This window comes from Taudactylus pleione, unplaced genomic scaffold (assembly GCF_031769625.1).
Source record: "Taudactylus pleione unplaced genomic scaffold, aTauple2 ptg000109l, whole genome shotgun sequence".
Classification (NCBI taxonomy): Eukaryota; Metazoa; Chordata; class Amphibia; order Anura; family Myobatrachidae; genus Taudactylus; species Taudactylus pleione.
In genome coordinates, this window is record NW_028284511.1 from 4,114,622 (window position 1) to 4,141,977 (window position 27,356).

Below are 27,356 nucleotides of genomic sequence, written 5' to 3' on the forward strand. Positions count from 1 at the left end.
ATATACTGTAAATATAGGCATTTTTCTACATCAGACAATTCAGATATATGTATATTACCCAAATATGGGACTATTTATGCACAGTCATATATTATTATACATCCAGTATGTTATTAAATGACTGTTCATGATTTCTGGCTCTTTATTTAGCACTATAGTATCATTTCAAGACTTGAAAAAGCTATGCACAGTATGATGAACGATTGAACGATTACGATGTTGTAATCGTACAGTCGTTCTACACTCGTGTAGTGAAAATGCACCTTTAGTCCTAGTAAGCAAATGAGATTAGAACAAGTCAACAAATGTGTGTTAAGGAGAGTATATCTGCAATTGTCCTGTAACTGAGGCAAACATCCTTTGTGTCAGCTGAGTAGTGCTCTAGAATATACAAGTAAAAATGTGGGCAATGAAATTGGTACTTACGGCAAACACTATTTCTCCACCCAAAGAGAGAAACACTTTTCTTAGCACATGCATATGCATACGAAGAGAGGGCAGCACACAAGCCTTCTTCACTGTCCTGACTGCTACATGTGTCTGACAAACAATTCTATAAAGATAGATAACGGACATCATGGTTACAAAAGTTGATTGTGCATTTTGTTTTGAGAACTCAATAGGGATGGACATCAGTTAACAATGATAATCAAACATGAGACCTGGTTCATAGGTGGATACAATTCATGTGTGGCTTCGATTACTCATGGATTTGCTAGTACAAAATATGTAAATGCCGGCTTAGGCATTCCTCTTGTGTACTTCTGTGCAACGTACTGAGCAGGCACTGCAACGCGCAATTTGCATATCTGAGCAATACTCATCTGTTCTGGTGGATCCGAACTCTCCACAATTGACGCAACACTACGCAAGCAGCCACTGACTGGCATGGTCTCCTTTGTAACTTTTTCAAAATATGGCCACTGAGGCTACGGTGCTGCAAAAAAGATTGCTTGCCAAAACACACCCATGACACTCCCATAGCACACCCATGACACTGCCTCCTTTTGCAATGACTTTAAGTCACCTCCCAGTCTCCACCCACAAATGCCAGGGAATCACAGATGCTGTCTCAAGTACCGTAATAGCAATGTTGCACGCAACTGCATTCTCCACTGCTCAGTAAGGGTTTCCGAGACTTTAAACACATGCGCATTAGCAAAACATCAATCAACTGTGCAAACATTGGCATTGCCTCCACCTAGGAATTATGCCCATGTGGCGATGTTCTGATTTTTCTCCGTCATTGTTTGTTGAGTACTTATAGTGACTCAACAACAGGATTTTATTTTCACCATTGCATCTCGCTCAGCCAAACCTTCCCATGAGGCATCCTCTAGCCCTGCCCTTCTTTTTTGATTGGCCCACCGTGGTCATATGTCAGCACTTGTACCTTCCCCTGATGGTTTAAACCATCTATGGTTTTGCATCAAAGGAATGTACTGATGCCTCTAATCAATGGAGACCATCAATGCAAGCCATTCACGGTCCATAACTCATTAATTATAAAGACCAGCAGTTCTTATGTACTAGATAGATAGGCAATTCATAAACAAATTTCATTGCTCCTTTGGTAGGTGGGGTTTGTTAGTCATATTATCACAAAACACCTATTGGGAATAACTTGTCTACTGTTTGTCCACAAGGCAGTGCTTCTCAGTATCAGTCTTAGGGACACATTAACAGTGCATGTTTTCCATATCTCCTTGCTGGAGCAAAGGTGTATTCATTACTGACTGACACATATTAAAAGATCCACAGGTGGTTCTAATTATTTCACGTGTGATTCTGTAAGAAGACCTGGAAAGCATGCATTTATAATGTCTCCTGAGGACTGGATTTTAGATTAACAACAGTTCATATTTTTAAGAGATGGTCAAAACATGATGGGAAACATTTTATTATTTATACTGTAAATTTCCTTCAACAAATGCAGGAATGTCGCAACCATTTTGGGGGCTCTAGTTGAGAATGCTTTGGTGTCTTACTTCCAACAGTCTTTCTGCGCCACTATATATTGCTATAGGGCTACTCAGAAGTTCGATGATTCATTATGTGCATCTGATGTTTGTATCTTTGTACACAAGTGGTGGACTTGAGAAGCTGCAAATGGGCACCTCAACACAAATCCCGGCAGTTGTGACATTTGCATCTTTTCACACATGGGCTGTATATGGGATTGCAGCTGCGACAGCATTTACGACCGTCTATGAATCAGGCCCAGAGTTATCATTATTGCCTCAAATGGCCAACTTGGTTTTGAGATAGTCAATAGTGGATCAAGACAATTTCCATGTCCAAATAGTTGTTATGGATGATGCCACCTTTAATTTTACAGAAGTTTTCATAAATTATATTTCAACTTCAGCAAAATTTAATTTTCTATGGTGCGACCCATGGTGCATCTTAATACGCACAGTGCCCCAGCCGGTGGGTGTCTCAGTAGGAACACCACTGGCAGCACCATTAGCATAAAGACACTACTTTATCCTTTATCCTACATCTATCCTAGTCTTTTGCAGTCCTCCTGCTTGATTCTTCTATATCCTGCTCCTCCTTTTCTATTCTACTTTCTCCCTCATGTCACAGCATCAGTGCATTATGTGCTGCATGTGATGGGCAGTGAGTGTGACGAGAGGAGATGTGTGCGCACCTGTTCAGGTTAAGTGCCTTTGAGCTTGAAGATGGGGTCACACTGCATGTCATTCCTAGCAGCCACAGAGAGCACTGGTGTGGTGGGGCCTCCCCTTGACTCTAGTGCAAAGGTTCCCAAACTTGGTCCTCAAGGCACCCTAATGGTCCAGGTTTTAAGGATATCCATGGTTGAGCACAGATCAATAAAATCAAAAGTCTGAGGTAATAATTAAGTCACCTGTGCCCAAGCATGGTTATCCTTAAAACTTGGACTGTTAGGGTGCCTTGAGGACTGAGTTTGGGAACCTCTGCTCTAGTGCATAAATGCCATACAGATATTTAGCATGGTTATATTATAGATTCAGAGTCCAGAATCTGAAGGAGAATAGAGGATGAGGAAGGTAAAGTTCTAGGTCAAAAATTCACAATGCTGGGATGCAATGTAGTCAGTCATAGGCAAGGTTCAGTACACTGGTCTGAAAATGATTATAAGTAGATAAAGCAGGAGCAAACTAACTACCAAACTGGATTTGATATACAGGACAAATGCACCAGATGCATGTAGTAACAAGATAGATAACAGGCAGTAAAGTAGCAAATAGGATGTTGCAGGGACTGAGAGAACAGGCTTTTATAGAAAGTCCATCTGCAGAGTCAGAACAAATGCAACAGTTTAATGTCAATCATAATGAGCTGGTCACAATGCTACATGCAGGAGCCGCCTGACAGCTTCTGTACAATAACATATATACAATAGTATACTACAGTATATGTGTATTGGGTTTCTGCATTACCGCAAAATAAGGAAGTGGATTTTCTAGGCTGTGGCATGGGGAGAATGGTCCAATTACAGAAGTAAGTAGGCTACACCAATGTTGGGCATATTTTTCTGTAAAAAAAAAATAAAAACATTAATAAAATAAAAACTAAGAAACAACATTCATACTTACAAGGCTATAATATCTGAGTGATTAAACTCTGCTATAATTATTTTCTTTACCATTCCAGCCAGGCAAAATTGAACTAATAAAGAAATGCATCAGATATTTTATTAAATAGTGTCCTTCCTTCACTCTGTATTTTCTGTGTACAAAAAATTCTTGATGGGATATGAAAGAGATTAAAATGGAAAGTTGCATTTAACCTTTCTTATAGAAATGCTTTAGGTACCACCATCTTTCCTTATCAGGAGCATCACATAATTACTCTGCTGTTGGGAAAACCTGCTCCTTCCATTATGTCTCAATGTCTAACTTCCTCCAGCTTACTCACATGATCCAATTGCCTTCTGTTTGCACTCCTGGACTTCAGATGTTCCTCATGTCTTGAGGCCATCAGAGCACCAGAGGGCAGACCAAGGGTAAAGCACCAGCTATATGTACAAGACAATATGACTGGGAACTCAATTCTTTAGTGGTGGTTTAAGTGACAGGCAGATCTCCAGTCATTTGTCTATAATACCAATGTCTTCTCTACTGTCCTATATTGTATAATATTAACCATTCAAGTCAGTTTCGCCAATAAGTTTCTCTTTGCCTGCTCTGACCTCAAACCTTTTTCTTGTTTGACTAGTCTTTGGTTTACTAATTGTGCTTGTTTATACTGGTCTAATGATGTCTATCGTCAATGAAACATTCCTGGTCTCATGCCTTCTGTCTTGATTCCCTTCATTCCTACGGTGGGCCCAGGGGCACCAAGAGGGGTGGGGCCAGTACTGATTACCTAGGCATGTCTAGGGACACTCTAGGGACCTGAGTTAGCCGTGTAGGCAGAGCAGTGTACCCCCTCAGCCAGCAATGCCACTTCACACAAAGTTCACAGTAAGTGTATGTCTAAGCAGCGTGACCATGCTTCCTGTGGATGGCTACACCCACTCTCATGTATTACGGCCTGCAAAATGTTTCAGCAGCCCTTGTGAGATTAATCTTCTTTTTTGTTGTTGCAATGTTCTGTTGATAATTACATGGTCATTATTTTAGTGAGGGTATCTACTTACTTATAAAATATCTTGGCACATTTAAGCAATTGTGAACTACTATAGACGTAAAAGTAAAGGGATCGCTGACTGCCATGGGCGGGTTCCGGACTATAGATAGACAGTAAAAAGGTCGACAATGTCTAGATAGACACCAGATGTTCGACAGTCAATAGTTCGACTGTGACAAAAGGTCAACACACTAACGCTCCACATGTAGAAAGGTCGACAGGGTCAAAATGTCAACATGAAAATGGTCAACACAAAAATGGTCGACACTTATTTTTGGGGGGTTTTTTTTTTTTTTTTTTTGTTCTTAGGGTTAGGTTTAGGATCAGTGTTAAGATGCATACACACGAGACGATATCTTTGAATGATATGAACAATAACAATATCGTTCAAAGATATATGGTTCATATCATTCTGTGTGTATGCAATGAATGACCAATGATGCATGCTCCCGCTGGACCATAACGATATTGTCCATGGTCCATGCATGCAGGCCAACCTGGACAATATCATTCATTTTTCATATGGGGAATGATCGTTGGTCGTTCATGATATCTTTGGTGTGTGGATGAACGATATTGTTTATCCAGCACACTGCAAATTTCAAGGGATATTGTTCAGCTATATTATCTTCTGAACAGATAGTACCATTTGTTCCCAGCATTAGGGACTTACTGGAGGGTTAGGCTTAGGCACTTACCCTGATGGTTAGGATCCAGGAGGGAGGGTTAGTGCTAGGCACTTACCGCAGGGTTATGGTTAGGCAATAGAAGGGATGGTTAGGATCAGGTGCCTATACCAATTGTTAGGGTAAGGCATCAGGAGGGAGGGCTAGGGTTAGGCACCAAGGGGAGGATTAGGGTTAGGGTGAATATTACGGCTAAAAAAAAAAAAAACATTATGTGGTCAACCATTTTTCTGTCAACCATTTTCATGTCGACCTTTTGAACCTGTCGACCATTTCTACCTGTCAACCATTTGTACCTGTCAACCTTCTTACTTGTTTACCTTTAGTGTGTCAATATGTTGTCCCTATCGACCTTTTGTCCCAGTCTACCTATTGTCTGTCTAATATCTGGTGTCTATCTGGACACTGATGACCTTTTTACTGTCTATCTGTTAATCCACACCTGCCATGGGCATATGTATCTATAAGGGGTGCACTTGGGTCCAGGGATACACACACAGCACATCCTATATCCATATACTATACTTCCCCGCTGAGCACTGAAGATATCAGTGTATCAGTGGGAAAATGCTGACAGGGGCATTTTCCCTTAGATCTGTACATTGTGCGATAGAGAAATCACCAGAAAAATGGTCCAGAGATTTGAGCATGAGCAGTACATTCTGGCAGTGTTAGAGTCAACCTGGCACATTCACCTGTGAGAGAGGCAATGCCTGCACAGAGGCTCCTCTCTTTAACCACCCCAATGACTGCTTTTATACATTTTGATCCATATGCTAGATACAGTACATTTTTTACTACAGACAACATCAGGCAATAGGGGTCAATATGGTTACACTATAACTTGTCACTGTAATTTTGATGAGCTGGCTAAATATATGTAAAGTTATTTAAAAAGTGACATAAAACAAGATAAATCCAGTTCTGAGCTTCTTAGTTGATGAAGAAAACTTTTAGCATGTGTCCATTAACATTCTCTCTAAAAGTACTTCATATCATAGACATACCCTTCTCCAGACTGAGGGAACATGGGTCCTCATAACTGTTTTTGATATTTGGACAGTTGGTTAAAGTCTTCCAGGTATTAACGAAGGCAGCGGCAGTGCCTTCAATGACTCCACTAATAGCTTTAAAATCATCAGTCTGAATATTGTTGAAGTTTCCGCATAGCCCTGAAACAGAGAAACAGCTTGGTTTAGAAAAAGAGGGAGTGGTGTAAAAGACAGCACATGCGATGATGTTTAAAATATTATCTTCTGTCCACTGGTTAATGAGTTGAGAGGAGGGAGAGAGAAAGAGAGAGAGAGAAAGAGAGAGAGAGAGAGCACCGCATAACATGTAAAATAAGTTGGTGTTAAATAAATAACTAATAATAATTGCATTTACATATAATGAACAGACAGTATGCTTTTTTATTGGCATACTAAAACTAAATACAACTAGGTTACAACATCTACAGATTTCAGGATGACTAAGGGGTCTATATATGAAAGCATATTTGCTGAAAAAAACTAATAAAAACTTACATTTCAGAGACCTGCTGCATTGTTTCAGTAAAGGGTCCATATAATATGAGATAGCTTTGCTTCTTTTAGCTTGGGTTAATGCTTTCTTTGGGTTACGTTAGCCCATTGTAGCCTATGAGCTATGGTTAAAAATTTTTAAAGAGAGGAATGCATCTGTGCCTTCCCCATCAACCCATTTTGCAGTGATTGTATAAGCTATTACTTTACTCCTTATTGACTGGCTATTATCAGAGCCCATGACCTGGCAAGAGTAAATTGATAAATGCCACACTACAATAAGTTCAGCCACAGTGATAAGTAATTAGAAGTATTGGAGGAGATTTCATAATATTAATAAATTGTCACCCAAGAGTTAATGGGTCAGATGATGAGTTGCTCCTGCTTACAACTGGAGAGGCAGGACAGGGAGGGAAAGGACTTGCATTAGGTGGGCAGAATACGATAAGGGCATGTTGTGTAATTGCGAGTAGATGCAGACCTGCACAGAGTGGACATACATTTGCTGTCACTAAATAATATCATTCCAATTAATTATTTCCCTTAAGTTAAAAAAGGACCCAGTCTAACCCTCAGGTCGACATATTGTCTCAGGAATACAGGTTATATTTTGAATTTACTGGAAAATATTAAATGGCAGGAAGGATATTGTTTAGTGACAGTGGAAGTAGGTTAATTTTATACCATTACAAAGAACAAGGATTGTTTAGAAGCAAAATCAAAGTTCCTTGAGAGAAACATTTTAAATGATCAAATAGTGTGGTGCTTCTCCTAAAAGTGATACATTTTATATTAGTAAGTAACTATTTCCACTTTAAAGATACATTTTATCTTTCAAAAGTAGCGATGGCCATGGGCACCAGGTTCACCCCCAGCATTGCAAATATTTTAATGGGGTGCTGGGAAAATTTGATGAAATTAGAAAATAACTCCTCTAAGGCAGAGCTAGTGTCCTGGTCATGCTTCATAGATTATAATTTTTTTATATTATTTGGAGTGGAAGTAGAAAGGATATATTTCTTTTCTGTACTTACTTGACTAACAGTCAAAAATATCTTAATTTGAGTTTTGAGAATAGTGAAAAAGATGTGAATTTTCTCTACATTACTATTACATCAAGAATAATTCTATTTAACCAAAACAAATTACTAAACCAAGAGATTCAAGAATTTTTATCCATGTAACAAGTTGTCATCATAAGTCTTGGCTTAATGCTATTTCAGAGAGATGGGTGAGATGGCTGGAAAGGAATTGTAGTAATTCACCATTTTTTACATCAAGTAGGAATAAATACCAAATTTGTCAGTAGTGGATACAAAAAAGAATTATAAAAATTATTCTCTTTATAAAAAGTCAATATTTAATCCCATAGATGTTCAAACAGAATCAAAATCACATTTTAAATAAGCCTTTGTCACTGGATTTAATGTTGGACAAATAAAATAAAAAAAGTAATAAGAAGACATTGGCCTATTTTGACTAGAGATCCAGTCTTAAAGTTTTCTATTCATGAAAAACAGTGTATTACATATAGAAAAGCTCCTAATGCAATAAATAAAATTGGTACTTTATTACTAAGCAACATTTAAAATGCAGCACAAAGATTTGAAGACTGTTTGTAATGGTTGCTAGGATACCAGATGACCATCTTCCGATATCGCTGTTATAAAGAACGGATGTATTCAGACTATGGCCCTCATTCAGAGCCGTTCGCTATTTGCGGTCGTTCGTTCAAAAACAAGGGGTGGCTATTCAAATGATCCGTTCGCACATTGCAGTCTGTTCACACCTCTAAGTCTGAACGAGCGAACAAAACATACGCTCGTTTATTTGTTAAAAACGCCCCCTGGCCGCTCGCACCATACGTCATGTCCGCTATTTATTAGATTAATCGAGTACATCGTACAGCGTATGAACTGCTCGCTATTCTTGTGGTTGGTTTTTTCAACCGCTATTTTGCGAGCAGTTCTGAGTTTAAAAAAACCAAGTGACGTGGTCAATGACGCTGCTGGATTAATTATGCACACCCTTAAAACGCCCGTTTTGACCTTTAAGCACGCCTGCGTTCAAATTCCACTCCCCCGTTTTCAAGCACCTTCCCCTGTTACCACCCACATACGCCTCATTCTGTCACTCAAAATAGCAGGCACTCGCTATATAGCGTACAAACGATTTTCGGCTGCACTGACTGGTTCGTGCATGCGTACTAAAAACCGTACGCATGCACAGATGTGCGAACATCGCTCGGAACGAGCGTACTGCCGCTAACGAGCGGCTCTGAATGAGGGCCTATGTTTCTTTTATATTTTTGGACTGAAAATTGCCATTTAGACTCATTTACATTAATGTAGGTACTGTTTGCATACTATATGTATTTTATTCTGCTTTGAAAACATTGATTTTTATGAATAAAGCCTATAATTGGTCAGAGGTAGTATAAATTACTAACCATGGGAACTCCACCACACTATCACCTTGGAAAAAAACAAAATTGGTCGAAATGCAACCTCGTGGAGTGCAGAATGGTAGCTTAAAAGTAGAGAAGAACATCAGTGGGAAGTCCATTGATGGTCACCATTGATGGCACAAAAAACATCTATGGTGATGAACCATTGATGGTTTGCACCACTCAATGGCCATTGCTGCTGGGAAATGGTAGACTGCAGGCAAATCAGAAATGGGGGGAGGTATTAACTGTTTCTGGGGGGTAGGGTTAAGCCCCATCCTGTCAAAAGAAAAAGCAACCATCTAGTCCCACTCTGCCATCAATGTCGGAGAACCATTGGCTTTCTGCCTTTGATGGCAAAACCATCAGACATCGGCACGTATCCATAGATGATTAAATATTGATGGAAGATAACCATCCCTACTTGGAAGCATGCCTCTTCATTTGAAGTATTGGTTGGTTCTGTGGTCTGGTTTACCAGAGTTCTTGTCATCTGTAAGGTTACAACACTTATACATTGTGATTGTTGTTTTACCATCTGGTAAGTGGCCATTTTAACCATCTTATTTGCTTGTTATTAATAAAACTATTTGTCTTTACTGTATTACCTTAGATATTTATGTGTGTGTGTTTATATATTTCTCTGAGATAAAGTTTGGATTCACACTATTCCTATATATGGTGTGCTTATCACTGGCTATTCACACTTCATTATAACATACTACACTGTAAATGTTTTCTGTTTTTCTATGGTGGGAACGATACCTGTGAATATTGAGGATCTGGGTTCATGAGGAGGACCATAAAAACATTAGATGGGTGTACAGTTTGTCTTTATATTTTAGTAAGTGGAATATCATTAGCGGTCTATCCCTCTACATATTCTATTCATCCTGGAGAAAGGCGTTTTCTGCCCATTTGCACCTTTAATATTTGAGTATGACTCACAATATTACACCAAATCCTGATTTTCTTTTTTTTATGAACATATATTTGATTTTGAACCACTATCAAAGACACACCTACAGTATTAACAGTGGGGAATGTGTGGCTTGAAAGAAGAAGGATTATTCTACCTATATCTGGACAGTGTGCTTTTGTATTTACAATATATATTTGGTTTTGTGGTATTGTATCACACTAAGGTTGTTATAATTTGGTTTTAAGGACGTTCTGATTTTTTGTGAGATAAGAGTGTTGTTGGTGTTAGGTGATACCTTAAGAAGTCCCATTCAGGCTATTTGCACAATCTTTGGTTATTACTTTTCCACTGATTGATCATCTGATTGGTCGATTGCAAATTCACCTCTGGAGCTTATAGGTGCTTCTATTTTTGTCTGTTACTTTCAAAATAAAAAATGCAAAAAGAAAACTACAGAAAAAAAGCTTTTATTTTAAATTTTTTTATTTTCTGTCGGTACCCCTAGCTAAAGCCACCCTGAGGACATCTACAATAATTTGCAAGGGTAAGCATTGCAAAATGCTGCCGTGAAAAGGTTTCTCCTTTAGTGGTGCATCACACTTTCTTAGGATTTAGATTTTTTTGCCCTAGATAAATTGACCCCATAGTCTCATGGTGGCAGAGGCAAATAATGTCAGACAGGGGAGTTCACTCAGAAGAAATACATATTGTCTATGATTAAAAAATAAGTCTCAGTACAATGTGCCTATAATTCTCAATGACTATACTCATGATTTACATAAATAGATATATAAAAAAAAATATTTTGCATAGATACACCTATGTTAAGCCATCATGATATTATTATTATTATTATTATTATTATTATTATTATTATTATAAGTTTATACTGTATATGCATCATCAAAGGTATTGATGCTATAACTTTGTGACAATATAGGTATAAAATTTATATTAGACACGGAGATAAAAAAATTGTCTTACCGCAAGTCTGATCCTGATAAGATGGGTCCAGGGTGATATAGACCTGCATAAATGGTACCGTCTGAACCTGTATTTTAACACCAATGCGTAAGGCTACATTTATATAGAAGGATGTAGCCGCATATACTGTCAGGTCAGCTATACGAAAGAATATAATGTTTAGTATTGAAATTATAACTCTACAGTTCGAAATCTGTTCACAGATTGAGATGAAAGACAGGTGATACACAGTTGTAAGTATACTTGTTACATGCTCACAATGGCAGTAGGCATTTTGTAGGTAGAACTAATGCTAAGGGCTCGATTCAACTCAACGCGAATTGAAGAGCGCGGAAGGAGCTCCTGGAGCTAATGAATTCAGTGCACCGTTTAGCGCGACTAAAGATTTCTTCTCGCATCCCTCCTTGGTGTACGAGCAGAAATCCGACAAAAGTACAGGCGCAATGCAGTTTTCTGCCCTTAGAGCAGCAAAAACAGCATCGCGCCGGGAAGTTTAGTCGGACAATGGTCGTTCTCGCAACTAAACACCCTGTTTAAGGCACAAGGGGCAGGAGAACGGGCATTCACCGATCTAACAGCGCGTAGAATTGAATAGCTCCGGGAGCTCCATCCTGGTGCTATTCAATTAGCGTTGAAATAAATTGAGCCCTAATTCACTAGAAACAGGGAAATCCCAGAGGCATGAAGAACATTGAGGCTAATGCAGAGTTGAATTTATGCCATTTGCTTAGCATATCTCCTGTGCTTTTGCACTGTGCATGCTTCAGAACTGAGTGACTCGTAACTACAGGCAATGCACAGATGTCTGTTTATTTACTTATGACTGAATAGATATAACTGGGCTGTAACAGAGCAGTCTCACTTAGGCAATGTTCATGGAGGATGAGTCTATAGCAGAGGCAGTTCTACTGTGAAAATAATGAAGCTAAAGCTTCAGGGCCCCTAACCCCGGATGAGCCCTGAAGCAATTTTTTTTTTTAATGAGTGAATTTTTCAACAAAATCATTGGAGATTTTTAAGTGTGAATCATAAGCTAATGGATTGAAGTACTTAATATTGACCTTAGAATATGCTCTGCAGTAGTGCATGTAGGGGGGGGTTCTGAGTACCCAGAAACTCCCCTGATCAGAACTGGCCGGCAGACACTATCTACAGCTATGACCAGAGGATGGCTCTTATGAGCCAGCCAGATGCAGAATAGAGAGCTGCTGTCAGTGTCACTGCTGAGTGCAGTACTGCCAGGTGCCACTTGGTGCTCCAATCTCCATTTGTGCTGTCCCATCTGCCAGAAGTCAGCCCTGCAGTGCTGACACAAACTGAAAACTGAGCTGACTGAGGGATGGTATGCAGCTTAAGGGATGGAGCATGCAGCGTGGGGGGGAGACCTGACTCAGGAGGATTCCAGAGATCCCACTCAGGAGGATCAATAGCTGGGATCATACAGATGAAGTAAGTTTTGGTTTTGTATGTAATCTATCTACAATCTCTATCTATCTTTCTCTCTCTCTCTCTCTCTCTGGATGGTTTCTACATCTATCTATCTATCTATCTATAGTCTTTCACTATTTGGGGGGTTTCTCTATCTATCTATCTATCTATCTATCTATCTATCTATCTATCTATCTATCTATCTATCTATCTATCTATCTATCTATCTATCTATCCCTATCAATTACTTCATATATTTTTATCTATCTATCTATCTATCTATCTATCTATCTATCTATCTATCTATCTATCTATCTACAGTCTCTCACTCTCTGGGGGTTTTCTACATCTCCGCCATTTGGGCCTCAATGTCCTTGCAAGGGCAGCAAGGCCCTTTGAACCTTGTTTGATGTTGCCCTGTTGTTACTGGTTGCAAAGGGGCCCCCATAACAGTTCAAGCTTCTGGGCCCAAAAAATGTAGATCCGCCATTTCTATAGAAGTGCGATCTATGCAAATGCAGTTACATTTACGACCAACTTGCATTCAACTTCTGCCCCTTTGTGTGCAATCTCTGGGCCTGATTCAGATTTGGGAATAGAGTAAAATAGAGCAAGTAACTGTGTACCTGGAACCATGTAGCAATGCAAGGGGTGAAAATACATTTAAACTCTCCCAAATCTAAATATCTGTGCACATTTTACATCTGCCCCACCTGCAGTGCAGCATGGTTTTACAAAGATACACAACAGTTACTTGCTCTTTCCCAGTTCTGAATCAGGCCCTCTATAAAGTTTCTGCATAGGATTAGACACATTGCTACAGATATCCTGCATTATACATAGAATGCCATGATCCACCTATGTGTGGCTTGCTTCACCCATCATAAGGTGCAGCAAATTATATGTATAATTTTTTTTACATACAGATGCCGGTTTGACATTAGAATCTTAATGAATCAGGTACAGGAGCCTCACATTACTCTGTTCTGATGGAGGACTCTGATAATTCCACTAAGGAACTAGTCTGTCACTTTTGATTTAACTACATTTCTCTCCTCACATCATGAATCTAGGACCTAATTTATGCAAATTATCTGGCTAAGGCCCACGACCAACACATGTGCACAAACACCAGCTTCTAGGGACTGGATCTATTGCAGCTCTTAAAAGCTGGTTAGAGCTGTCAGAAAGTCAGGGAGTGGCTTCCCACTGGAAGTGCTCTCTCTGCTTATCGCAATCCAGACTAGCACCCCCAAGGGTAAGAAACACCACCCCTGGGACTGCTTGTCTGGCTGTGAATAGCAGCTAGTGCTACTGTTAGGAAGCCACTGCCAGTGTCAGAGAAGACTCATTGTCTCATTGAATGTGTGGTAGATTTTACATGACGGGAGGGGGGCTGCAACCCTACAGCACTAGGTAAAATCCACTCACTGGTTTTGACCTTTCCAATCAAAGTGAAAATAGAAATAAAAAAATTACAGAAAAACAATGGGAAACTCTCCAAAACAATAAACCTGCCTGTGCTTAGCAGACCTCTCAGCCTGGGCTGGTATGAGGAAATAGGGGGAAAACAGCGTGGGGTTCCCCCTACTGTATTTTCCTATAACCAGCACCAGGCTGAACCGGCTGGGGGGGTTGAAGCTATAGCAGGAAAACACACAGCGTGTGGTCCCCCTGCCATAACAGTAACCAGCTCCAGGGCTGAAATTTCTCAGAAAGTTAGGACCCCAAAAATAAGAGAACATCCAGCCCAAGGCTGGAATATAAATTGTGTTGGGGTGTGATAGTAATGTAACATGTGGGTGCTATTAGTGTGATATTGTGAGGGCAATTAGGGTTATATAGTGGGAATATTAATTTTAGTTCTAAAGTGTTCATCGTTCCAGGAGAAGGATTCTGCCACCTCCACAGATCCCACCCCTTGACAACCTCCATGTCCCCCATTTAGGGCTGATCCCAGAAATTTATCAGGCTGGTTTTTCATCCCTATTCACCTCTAATAGTAGCCACACTATTTTCCTTAAATGCTCTGTGACTGAGATTATTCCGGTGATCTACAAGTTGTTTTCCCCCACTTACTATAACATTGTGCACAAAAAGGTGATCTGTCCCAAGTCAAATGAATCTCAAAAAGAAGCTCCTAAGACACTAATCCATACTGGTGCTTGTAAAAACATTTGCAACTATTCATATATACAGTAAATCAGGAAGAAAGAGATCCTAAGCTGCATATATGGTTTCTTCCTTGTAAATAATCACAATGGCTCCATGAAAAATGACAACTAAGTATTTTTTCAAACTCACCAACTGAAAGAGGCATTTGAATTGGTATTGAATTAAGGAACACAATGCCACTATCCTTAATGGCAAGCACCTGCAAATAAAAAATCGTCAGTATAGGTTTTATTTAACAACATTAAACCAATAACTACGCTATCACTTCATCTACTCATAATAGACTGCTGTACAAACAGGAAAGCATTCATGAGCTTGTATATCACGTTCATTGGCATTACTGTATTTCACTGCTTAATCTAACAGGGCCTCATTTATTAACGCGTTTTATCACCAAAACAAGTGATAAGCTGCATACACACACAACGATTTTTTGAACATTTATCGATAACGATATCGTTTATCGTTCAATCGTTGAAAAAATCGTTCACTTTCTGAGTTAAAACGATGAACGATTACCATTCATGTGCGTTCACGTTTGTAGTTTGTAGTTCTGTCAGACTGACCAACTCAACGATTTTCAGTAAGGGAATATGCAAAAATCGTTTGTAGTTCAAAAAAATTGTTCATTACATTTAGTAAATGAACGATTTTAGCAAACGATTTTCGTTCATTTTTCCCTTGAAAAAATGAATGAAAATCGTTTACTAAAATTGTTAATTTACTCAATCGTTGTGTGTGTATGCAGCTATACATTTAACTGTGTATGATAAATGGTGCTCCAGCCAATCAGCTCCCAACTGTCAACTGTTAGAAAAATTACAGTTGGGAGCTGATTGGCTGGAGCACCATTTTTCATACACAGTGAAATTTATCACTCGTTTTGGTGATAAAACTCATTAATAAATGGGGGCCATAGGGCTCCATTTACTAACGAATGAAATACCAGTGGCAATTTACGTTTAGTATCTCTGTGATACAAATGAAAATTACACTGGTATGTAGTAATACTTACCTCTCTGGCGAGGTCCCGCGAAGTCCAGCGAAATCCTTGTCCTTGGCGAGGTCCTCCACTGGGCTGCTGCCAACGACGGAGCTCCAGTGTTATGCGCATACGTAACGGTATGACACGGAGACCCGGCAATGCCTTGAAGGCTTCGCTGAAGCCGGAAAGGCACCACCGGGTCTCCATTGCTGGCAATGGGGCCCGCATCGAGAGAGACGCTGTACAAACAGCTGTAATCTAAGATTACCGCTGTTTACTAAATACAGAAACCTGGCATAACCCCTTTAGCGAGTGCTAAAGGTGTTATTTTTAGTTAGTAATTGGGGCCAATAGTTTGGTAAATTAGCAGGTAAAATGGTAAACTGGCTTTTATAAAACTGAACAAATGATTTCTTGTATTTTTTGTGTAGAACCTTAGGGAAATATTTATTAATTATGGGAACTTATGAAATTTAGTATCGCCTAAATGTATTAATATTCACATTCAGGGAGAGGAGCTAAAAGTGTAAAGTAAAGTGGTTGCTAAAGTGATCAATTTGTTTGCAGATTCAGGACCCAGCTGCGCTACTGCCCTTGTGCAGTCATCAGACCATGCATGTGTGAGCCTCCATTGCCGGTAAGGGATCCTACGGACCCCTCTCTCAGAAAATGTTGTGATACGTAGCCCATAGGCTACAATGGATGACACCATCTCTTTGCTATTTTAGGAGCACCTGTATGGAAATTTAGGACCTGAAAGATATCTGCTGTAGTCCTCCATACATACATCCTGGTGATACTTAATATTTGTGGGTGTTTTTTACCGGGGATATCTTGCTAATATTTTTTGATAAATATGCCCCTTTTTGACATTATATTAAAGATGAGCGGTTTGGATTTGACTCGGTTCTTTCCGCCAACTTATCGGATGTTTGGATACGAAACTGAAGCAATATGTTATCTTCCATGGACGTTTTGGATCTCCTGTGGCGGAAAGATTATGTTTTGTCTTATTTTCAGACCTGAACAAACTGAGTCAAATCCGAAATGCTCCTCCCTACATTAAATAAGATGTGCATAGGCATGGCTATCCTTGTAACTTTATGAATGGCATTTTCAGGAACAGAGAGGTGTTTCTAAAAGAAATGCTGGACAACACTACACCACCAGCTTAGGTCATTAAACAACATTTTCTAACATTGCTCATCTCTGCAGCAGTACCATACTGTAGTAATCATTCAGATATTAGATTTCAAAGTCTTGGACGTGACAGATACTGACTGATTGGTGGTTGATTGACTGATACAGTGTTACCATACATACCAACATTCCAAAGGACCAACCATCTAAACTAAAGGATGTACTGTACTGGCAAATATGGGAATGAAGTTATAAAGTCAACATTCCGAATGTTGACACCAGAATGTTGACATGGTTGAAATGTCAACAGTGAAAATGACGACATTTGCAATGTTGATATGGACATAATGTCAAAATGGTCATTATGCCGACATTGTGTATGTTGACAGTCACAATGTCAACAGTACAGTGCATATCAGTGTTAGGGTCAGGCTGCGGTTAGAGTAGTGCTCAAACACTGTAAAACTGGTATGTCAATATGCTAACTGGCAACATTCACAATGTGGTCATTAAGACCATGCCAGCATTGTGCATAACATCCATGTCAACATTCTGAATGTCAACATGTCATACAACACAGGCAAATGTGTGTATTCTGACAACAAATAAATACTGTAGATATAATAGAGAAAACATGCTTGAGCATGACAATTCCTTTAATACTTCACTGCTGTTTCCTAAGTGTTTCTGCATTGCTAAATTATCAACTTTATATTTAACAATTATACTCACAGTTTCGCCTTTGTTCAAGCTCAAAATGACACTTTTCAGGCAGGATTTGGTGTTAGTTATTCCACACCTGCGTATATCTCCAAGCAATGTGAAATCATCGCCACTGCAATGCTGTATTACATAGAAAGATAAATATTGAAATATATGTACATGAGATGTTCATCCAGAATGTCCAGCTTTATTCTGAATTATGAAAGGGTATTTGTATATATTTCAGTGCATCAACCAAGTGAAAGTCTATGAATAGACAAACTGGTTTGTTTTCAGACAACACATTTATGGTCTTTAACTAGTATGGAAGTCTAGGAACCCATTGAAAGGAATGTCCTCTTTTTAGCTACTCACAAGTGTTTCTTAGATAATTTACCTTTGCCAGTACATAACTACAGTCCATATGGATACTGTAACGGGTCCCATCAAAACTTGTAATATGTGTCCCTCCTTCAACCGAACAACTGCCTCTGCATGACAGTTCTTTACATTTCCACTTCCCTCCAGAGCATTTACTAGGAACAAAAGAGTGATACAATTTATATTGCATTCTGACACAAGCATAAACCCTCTATAAGGTATGCGTTTATGATACCGGCGGTCGCTATGCCGACCGCCGGCATCTCCACTACAGAATCCCAGCAAGGGTTAATTAATCTACGCCGGGAGACCGGCGCCTGGCATCCTGATCGAAGGGATGCCGGGCGCCGAGCGCGGACGGCCCGGGGGGTGGGAGGGTTAGGTTTAGGGTTCCGGGGGGGGACTTAGGGTTAGGCACCCCCCCTGGAGGTTAGGTTTAGGCTAGGGGGAGGGAGGGCTAGGGTTAGGCACCATCGGGGGGAACTTAGGGTTAGGCACCCCCCGGAAGACTTAGATTTAGATGGCGGGGAAAGGGGGGGTTAAGTTTAGGCACTTAGAGGGGGCTTAGGGTTAGGCACAGGGGGGAGGTTAGGGTTAGGCACCCTAAAGGAGGGTTAGGGTTAGGGGGTAGATTAGATTAGATAATACTTACCTTTCACATGATCGGGATTTCCTTCCACATCGGGCTGGCGCTGCCGGCATTTGAACCGCCGGCCATGCGGCCGGCAGTGTAACATATGTATTCCCTCTACAGTACTATCTGTTGCAGTTTTCTTTCAGCTTAATGTCAGAATATATCATACAGATGTGTTCTGTGGCTTCAGTCGCACTAAACAGCCAAAACAACTAGAAGCAACAAACCTACTTTGCTAGATTGCACTGATCGATTTGATGTACGACATTTGCACATCTGTGTGCGACTGAGTCTGATCTTGGGCTGATTCACAATTGCAGGTGAAAATGTTAATTTTTCATTTTCACCTGCATTTGTAAAAATTAAGTTATAATGAATAGGCCCCTTAGTGTGTTCCTATCACCCATGACAAGAGTCAAAAAGCAGGAGAGCAGGTGTTACATATTGTTTTTGACCATATCCGGTGATGCAGTCTTTAATTAATTTCATTATGAATAGAGCACAAATCAAATCTCACTTGGTACAGTATATAAACACACAATTGTATTGGTAGCAATGACTTGCATCATACACACTGCTTTATTTATTTATTAGTGAACTCACCATGCTCGGCATATGGTACTGTAGGTGGAGCCTGGAGCATAAGTCTCACTGTTATAGACACAAAAACATTCCTCTTGAGGAACGCAGCCAGTGTTATTTATGTCATCAAGCACAGTCCCTAAGGAAGGAAATGTATTTTACTTATACAGGAAACTGACATTGGAAAACCTATGTAACAAAGAGTAGCAATAGTGGAGAAGCAAACTACAAGAAATATAAATAAAGGTTACCTGGTGGACAAAAACATCCATCTATACCATGATCTTCACAAAGCATTGACCTCTCTGTGTTGGAACAGGTATTGGGGCATGGAGAGCCATGTTCTTGGAATACCATGTTGAAAGGACATGACTGAGCTAAAACATAAAAGTAAGAGGCAAAACATAGGTAAACAGATACATTACAGCCTAGTGGACAGCTTTCAAACTTCTATGGAGAAATCATCTCCTCATGTACATATTTATGAAGGGTTCAATTGATCTGCAAATTCTAAACTTGTAATTTGCTAATTCCAATGTTTATACATGAAAATTAGAGCTCTGCAGATTGTGTTTCCTAAAAAAAAACAACCACACCCAACCTTAGGGGTTCTGAGTCTAATCAAATCCCAGCGTGGATCACTTTTGGGGTTCAGAGTAGACATGAGTCCTGGCTCAGGTCTGCTATAATTTGGAACTCGGATTTAAATAACAAATCTCGGTTTTGGACTGTTATTATAAATTTTAAAGCAATCCAAAACCAAAACTGAATTGGAACCAAAACACTTGATGGTTGATTTGGTTTTACCAAAACCATAACACTTGAGGGAGGCTTTGCCAAAACCATAGGCAAACGCAGGGGGGGTTCTGTCTGCCTGGAAACCCCCCTCCCTAGCTCACACCATGACCACAATAGAAATAGTAATGTAATAGAATTTTACTAGTGCTGCATGTTCTTCTCAGTATCACAAATGAAACAATTAGCACCACCTGTGGATCTTTTAACATCTATCAGTCAGTAATAAATAACCTGTGCACCAACTAGGACATCTGGAAAACATTCACTGTTAGGAGTGTGCTGCTATAGAGCCCAATATGTACATATATGTCCAGGGCAGTGCTAGGTTCTGCTGCTCCCCCAGACTCTAATGTTCTGGAATGGTGCCCACATCTAAAATAAAAACATTCAGCTCAGGCAGGATGGCCCTACTGCTGCATTTAATGGCTTACTGTGATAGCTGGTCCTCTATATGCTGGAATTATGACACACAATGTACTTTGTATGACGCATATTAAAGCTGGTTAAGTTCTAATTATACTCTCTTCATGGACTGGACACACTCACTAAAGCATTTGGAAACCCCCCTCTAGAAATCCTGCGTTTGCCACTGAAAAGGAATACCAAAACACTTGGGTCCGTGCACATCTCTAATGAAAATCTAAAAACAACTTGCAGTACTCACATTCATTCCATTAGATTTTTCCCAACAGTTCAATTCACCCAATTGTAGCTAAGAGGGGGATATCTACTAAAAATGTAGGAACTGCAGCAATTTTTTTCATTGTACATCGCAGCGGGGATAATCATATTTTAAATGATTATCCCCACTATGTATTAAGTGTAACTCGCAGGGACAGCCAGTAATACTAACCGCTGTCTCTGCAATGTTACATCCTCAGCATATCAGAGGAATCTTTCACTTTGTGAAAAATTCCTCATGAGAATCTAACACTGCGCATGCCAACAGTGTCATATTCGGGAGCCAGACAGCGGTTGCAGGAGACAGATCGGAAAATCCCTCGCTTTACGAGAATACCCCCATAGGTATAAAGCGGTTTACATCATCTGAGTGTGGAGTAAACCAATGGGACCAAACTCTAAAAAAGCTTCCTATTTTGGAGTTTGGTACATACTGACATTAATGGGGCCTGCAGTCTGCAGTGGTGATTAGCCTTTTGCAGGAGATTTTTGCAAATAGCCAGGATACATAACGTTATGCAGAAACTGCGGTTCTTGCATTATTTTATGAAAAACCAGCTTGATAAATAGGCCCCTAAATCCTTTATTCTGTTTACAGTTTTAATAGCTATATGTCAACACTAGTTGAACAATGTATGTAGACATATAACTCATGTGATTAGTGTTCGTTGTTCTTATTTTAAATGTTATTGTGTGGTTTCGTTTCCTAATAAACAAAAACACTTAGGGCTTCCGAGTTGAACAGAGTACCGGCTCGGATCTGCTGTAAGTTCAGAACTCAGGGCCTGAATCTGCAAGGATCACTATTCTGCTTATACGCACACAACGCAGTTGCTAATATCAATGGTGATATGTAAATGTTTGCATTTGCATTGCGATCGCAGCCTAACATAAGGACGCCCACTTCCCCTTACTCACATCCGTATACTTTGACTGCATAGTGAAACAATTGGTAACATCGAGTAACATCGGACCCATACGCACAGTTAAGGCAGGTCAGACCTCACTCAGAAATATATCGGGTTATCGACGCCTGTCATTAGTACCTTGCCGGGATTAGACAGTCTGGAAGCTGGCGATCAGGATTTTGTCTGTCGGCTTCCCGACTGCTTCCCATATCAAGTATGCCAAATATATTCACTGTACCATACCGTTACTGTGTATGGAAATATTTCCATGATGAGTCTGTTGTGTGTCTGTGTGGGTTCCTACTGTACTTACCATTTATATGCCGTCTGGGGAAATCTCATTTTCTTCCTGTCATATGAATTCCTTTGCGTTACACATTTATTATATTGTCTGTGACTTCTAATCATGTAAGGCAGTGTGTACTACTGCTGCCTCTGATGCTAAATAAATGAAATATATATGCTGTACATACTTAATGAGTGCTATTACTTAATTGTATAGTAATACAAATATTATTTAGGCACTGCATGTTATTTATATATTGTTTTACAGTTTAGCCACTTACTGCATAGTTTTGGACTCCTCCAGTTCCCAGGTACGCCTCCAGCATGGCTACACTGATGTGAATATTCAGAAAACATGGTGCACTGGAACTTTATGCAGTTCTCAGATGTGCACCGACAAAGGTCCTTCACACAAGCATCTATGTAGTCCAATGGTTCTAGAAGGGTGTTACAGCTGGAGAAGGCTGCAGATGTCAGGGTTTTCTTACATGACTCATCCTGGAACAAAAACAACTATACTTGGTGCAAAGTCAAGATGCCCCTTTGTCCCTGTGAATAGGGACATTTTTAATAATGTGTGATATTATTGTTATCACTTGTTACTAATCTTAAATGGTGCTTCAACCAATCAGCTCCTGGGCGGGATGCATCAAGGGAAGAAATGTGGTCAAACCACAAAAATACGGGTATGACCACAATTTCATATGCACCAAGACTTGGAATGCGAAGCACTCTGGGGCTTGGTTGCGGTGGGTAACTCCATCTTGCTGATGGCATTACCCATAGAAGCCTACGGACTTCTATAGGGAGAGAGTTGAGAGAGGGATCCAATCAGATCCCTCCCAGCTCCCCCCGTGGACATGCGCAGAAGGACACCACTGGTGCTTCTGGGTCATAGACCCGGAAGTCCCTCCATCGCAAAGGGCCGCTCTTACCGAGAGAGCAATCCATTGCAGTGTTCGTCATGTATACCGTCATTACCAATGCCGGCATGCATGCGAAGACAAGTGGGGTGCATCACATCCCGAATGCGATGCATCATACATCCCGCCTCCTGTTATGTGTTTGAAATATGACAGTTAGGAGATTGATTAGTTGGAGCACCATTTGAGATTAATAACTAGTAATACCAAGCATATCACTCGTTGATAAATCTGAGCCATAATATGAAAAAGCTTTGTTCCACACTTGCATTTGTAATTCTGTAATATTAATGTATCTTTGCGAGAAATGAAACAGGTCTACAGTAAGTGCATAGAGTATCACCATCATTCTGATGCCTTGTATGAGACAGAGGCAGAATGTTTAGACCAGTTACAGTATGTCCTAAGTGATAGTAGGACATTAAATACTGTACTTTGTAATTAGAACAGTCCGAGGTTGACAAGTTAGCACCAACTATGAGTGAAATCAAAATTCATAAATTAGGATCAAAGAAAGACACAGTAATAAGACATTCCCACTGTACACAGCATGTAACAGGAAATTAGCAGCAGACTTAAGTTTGCTTACACCCATTTTGGGGGCGATTCAATTAAGCGGGTTGTTATTAGCGCTGGGAAGTAGTTCCCAGAGCTATTCAATTCAGCGTGCTATTAGGCAGACTAAAGCATTTCTTCTCACACCATCCTCAGGGTGCGAGGAGAAATCTGACTAAAATGCCGGCCGCGAGGTTGTTTGCCGGCTTAGTGTGGCGCTAACAACCTCACGGTCGGCACTTTTGTCAGAGAATGCCGGTTTTTGTGACTAAATAGCCAGCTTTAGTCGCGCTAACCAGCATTCTCCAGCTCAAGTCGGACTTAACAGTGCACTGAATTAAATAGCTCCCAGAACTCCTTCCCGGGGATATTCACAGTGGGCTTAATTGACTCACTCCCATAGTTTGTACTAGCAAGGTCTAATGAACTTTCCTAGCTATGGATTGAACTGAGTGATATAACTTATCGGATCTCTGAGGTCAGATAAGTGATTCACTTGCCTTCTGGCCATCAGAGTGTTGGCCTTCACTAAAGAGTAGCCTCACTGTGTCATATGTTACCTCCTGTAGAACTGTTTTGGCATGCAGTACTATATAGATTAGGTCTAGTTCAATGAAGCGATTATGTTATTTCATAAATATGTTCAGTGGAGTGCAAACTCATCTAGAGCATTTCCCCAATGAGCAGCACACAAAAGACAACACTCCAGCGGTCTATGAGATAATGCCCACATTACCATTTTTGTGATTGAGTATAATTAGGTCAAAACAACTATTCCCAGCAAATTAGTATTTCCATACAAGTTGACAAGCAAAGGTCAATCACTTGGTTGGAACACGACTTACAACTGATGTATTTAATGTATCTATTATCTACTGTATCTCTAATTGGAGTCTCATCATCTTGCATAATTATTAGTTGAAGGTTTCAGTTGGGTTAAGGCAAAATATCAGAACATCATAATTATACAACATGGTGAAAACTGCAGTAAAAGGAAAGGACCTGAATTTGCATGATGTTTGAGTTTTTACCAGGAGCCTAACTAGAACTTTGTGTGTCCCATAGCAAAATTTTTAAAAGCCATCCCCTCGTCCACTGTGTGAGTTTGTGCAGCCATTAGCTGGAGAGTGCATGGCTGAGCTGAAGCATATTTGGACCGCTCATAACTGCTATCCCACTAAGTCCACTGAGAGAGGGATGCCCATTACATGGCCTCCTGTGCCTATCTGCCACACTTAGCTCCTCTGCCTGCAATCTGCCACAGTGAGTCACTATTCAGTGCAGGGCGGGCACTCACACTCCGATTCATGGCTGTGGACTTGTAGGCACCATCAGCTTCTTCTTTCTTCTTAACAGTGTGCAGGAGCTGTGCACTTGCTGCAGACTACTGTCCTGACCAGCTCCATCTCTCCCCTCTGATGCTGGGAGAAGGCCTTCATGTAGTCTGGGAACATCCCAGCAGGCCAGGCAGCAGCAGCTAGCTGGAATACCTCTGAGGTGCAGTGTGATTGGGTGAAGGGGGAGGGTTGGGCCCTGGAGGCTGCCTGGGCCCCATTGAAGCTGCACCCCTTGCCTCTATGATAATTACATGTATGGTTTTCATCCTCCAAACTGCCGTTTAGTAAATGCAACATGCGTTGTGTGATGGTTTGTAATCCACATTCAAAACAGCTGCTTAGAAAATTTCCCCATTGTGTCATTATTCTTCTCTAAGAAAAGGATTCATTTCTGCATTTTACAATTTATTTAGAATGGCTGAAGCCAAGACCTTTAATGAAGCATGAAAGTGATTTGTAGAGACATTTTGCCCTTCCACCAGCTCAATAACCACCCCCACCTGAGTACGATACTGGTAAGACAAAGATTCATTAGATCTTCCATTGCAACATTAATCAAAGAAACATATAGAAACTTTACATAAAAAGTTATATTGCACCAGTCACTTAAGGAAATGTATCTGTTCAGTACGTTAGACTTTTATGTTAGCAATAGTGTGGCCAATTCGGTTAATATGACCTAAATGTCTATTTTTTTGGAGAGAAATTCAGATGTTACTTTAACAATGCAAAAAATATTATCTTGGCTGCCTGGGTTGCTGTTTCATGTCTACCAGTAACTAACCTCAGTAAAAAGTTTGAAAAACATCCCTTCCATGTTTTATATGCATCAAAATGTACATACAGTACAGTAGCAAAGCTTTGCAAAGCACCTTTATTGCCTCCCATGCACACAGTGAAGAGTAAAGCATCAACAATAAAGGTTACCCAATATTTGTATGGTCGAGGGGATGAGTACAGTATGTTTAAATTTGGCAACAGTGAGGGATGTAGTCATGTGACAATCACAATGGAACGCCGGCTAGGGAGTTATGATAGGCATTGAAATATCGACGCCTATCATAATCCCGAAGCCGGAACGCAGAGGACCACATCTCGAGCGATGGTAAGTCCGGGGTGCCATTAGCGTTAGCCGTGGAGGGATAGGGTTAGGATTAGGGAGTCTAGCGTGGTTAGGTTTAGGTTTGGGGGGGAGATTGGAGGGTTAGGCAACCCCTGGGTTAGGGTTAGGCACCCCCCGGGAGGGTTAGATTTAGGGAGTGGTAAGGGGGATTTAGGGTTAGGCACCCCAGGGGTAGGTTAAGGTTAGGCACTAGGGGGGAAGGTTAGAGTTAGGCACCACTAAGGGAGAGAAAGGGGGGGGACAGGGGAGGTTAGGGTACATCCCTGCCCCTGTTGGGATCTTGATCCTGTCGGCCAGCCGCTGTCAGGATTTGAACCGGAGGCTAAACAGCAAAAGCATTTCAATCCCATTCCGTGACTTACTTAATATTCGAGTCCCTGCTTTAAAATGCATTTAATGCAAACGGTAGATTCTTGTTATACAGTAGGTATGCAAATACCTGTAGATAATTAGGAGACAGGCCTTTCTATTCTATTACCTTGACCCATCCTATCATTTCGTTAACATTCCCCACTTCTTATTCAAAATGTACCTATTCAAAAATTATTAAATGCTTTAACAAAAGATGATAAAAATACCATTGGTACAAATATGCTTCTAGAATTGTACATTGTTTAAAAGAAAATTGAATTCCTAATTTGTTATTAGTATAGAATATTTTAATAAGGGTATTTTGAAGCAAAAAGATTAATAATTAAAACTAAAGTTTGTGTTTTACCTCATCTATGCAGTCAGTCAGCATAGGAGGGGATACGTCTGGGCAATCTTCCATTGGACCATTCACTTTCTGAAAGTTTCCAAACTGCACTGGAGTAAGCTTGATACCTAAACATAGGAAGGATGTACTGTTAATAATAATATTATTATTATTATTATTATTATAATTATTATCTGCTTAGCACTGAAAGTTTTAATCATTACCATATATGGAATTTTTCAATGACTGTTATTCCACTCAGTTGAGAATTTTATATCATGGATTATCTCCGTCACATAGTTTTGCAGCAACAGCTAACTCTTTAAAGGAGTTTATGAAACACTTCAGATATATTAAAGTAATAAATAAAGCTTTACATAAAAGAAAATTGTGATGATTAAAGGATTTAAAGAAATGATCACAGATCTTAAGTAAATCATATTTATGAGTTTTCAGGAACTGGTGCAAGATGTGTTAAGTGGCTGTTGAGAAAAAAACTATTGAAACATGTGGAAGCTATTGACCAAGTGATTACATGTGAATATGTATGTCACTTTTACATGAACCTGAAATTTTATATGATTATTCTTACTTAACAACACAGTTGTAATAGCCCAAATACAAATCACATAACACGTTTGTCCTGTGTGCCACAAAGACTGGGAATCTCTGTTACAGACTAGAAGGTTATAATGTGTTCTTTATAAATAGGATATCCCACAGATAAGTAATAAATCTGCTTTTCCAATTCCAAGGAGGTGCAAGTGCCATAGACATGCAAGTCTTCATTTGTGGATACAGCATGTGTCGGTTCTCTTTGGGGGAGATGTATGAAGCCTTG

The 27,356-nt window shown here is 40.0% G+C and overlaps 1 protein-coding gene across 1 annotated transcript in view; it reads right to left on the bottom strand.

Moving 5' to 3' along the window:
• The window catches only part of LOC148525219 (uncharacterized), a 135,565-nt gene that overhangs the window by 94,924 nt on the left and 13,285 nt on the right, over positions 1 to 27,356 (bottom strand). The window contains exons 6-16 of the mRNA XM_088471029.1: positions 26,537 to 26,643; positions 22,162 to 22,378; positions 19,460 to 19,585; positions 19,230 to 19,347; positions 18,009 to 18,147; positions 17,642 to 17,752; positions 14,914 to 14,983; positions 11,182 to 11,319; positions 6,314 to 6,478; positions 3,429 to 3,523; positions 427 to 553 (exon numbers count right to left, since the gene is read on the bottom strand). Of these exons, the coding sequence (XP_088327155.1) occupies positions 427 to 553; positions 3,429 to 3,523; positions 6,314 to 6,478; positions 11,182 to 11,319; positions 14,914 to 14,983; positions 17,642 to 17,752; positions 18,009 to 18,147; positions 19,230 to 19,347; positions 19,460 to 19,585; positions 22,162 to 22,378; positions 26,537 to 26,643 (1,413 nt within the window). The remainder of the gene's footprint in view (positions 1 to 426; positions 554 to 3,428; positions 3,524 to 6,313; positions 6,479 to 11,181; positions 11,320 to 14,913; positions 14,984 to 17,641; positions 17,753 to 18,008; positions 18,148 to 19,229; positions 19,348 to 19,459; positions 19,586 to 22,161; positions 22,379 to 26,536; positions 26,644 to 27,356) is intronic.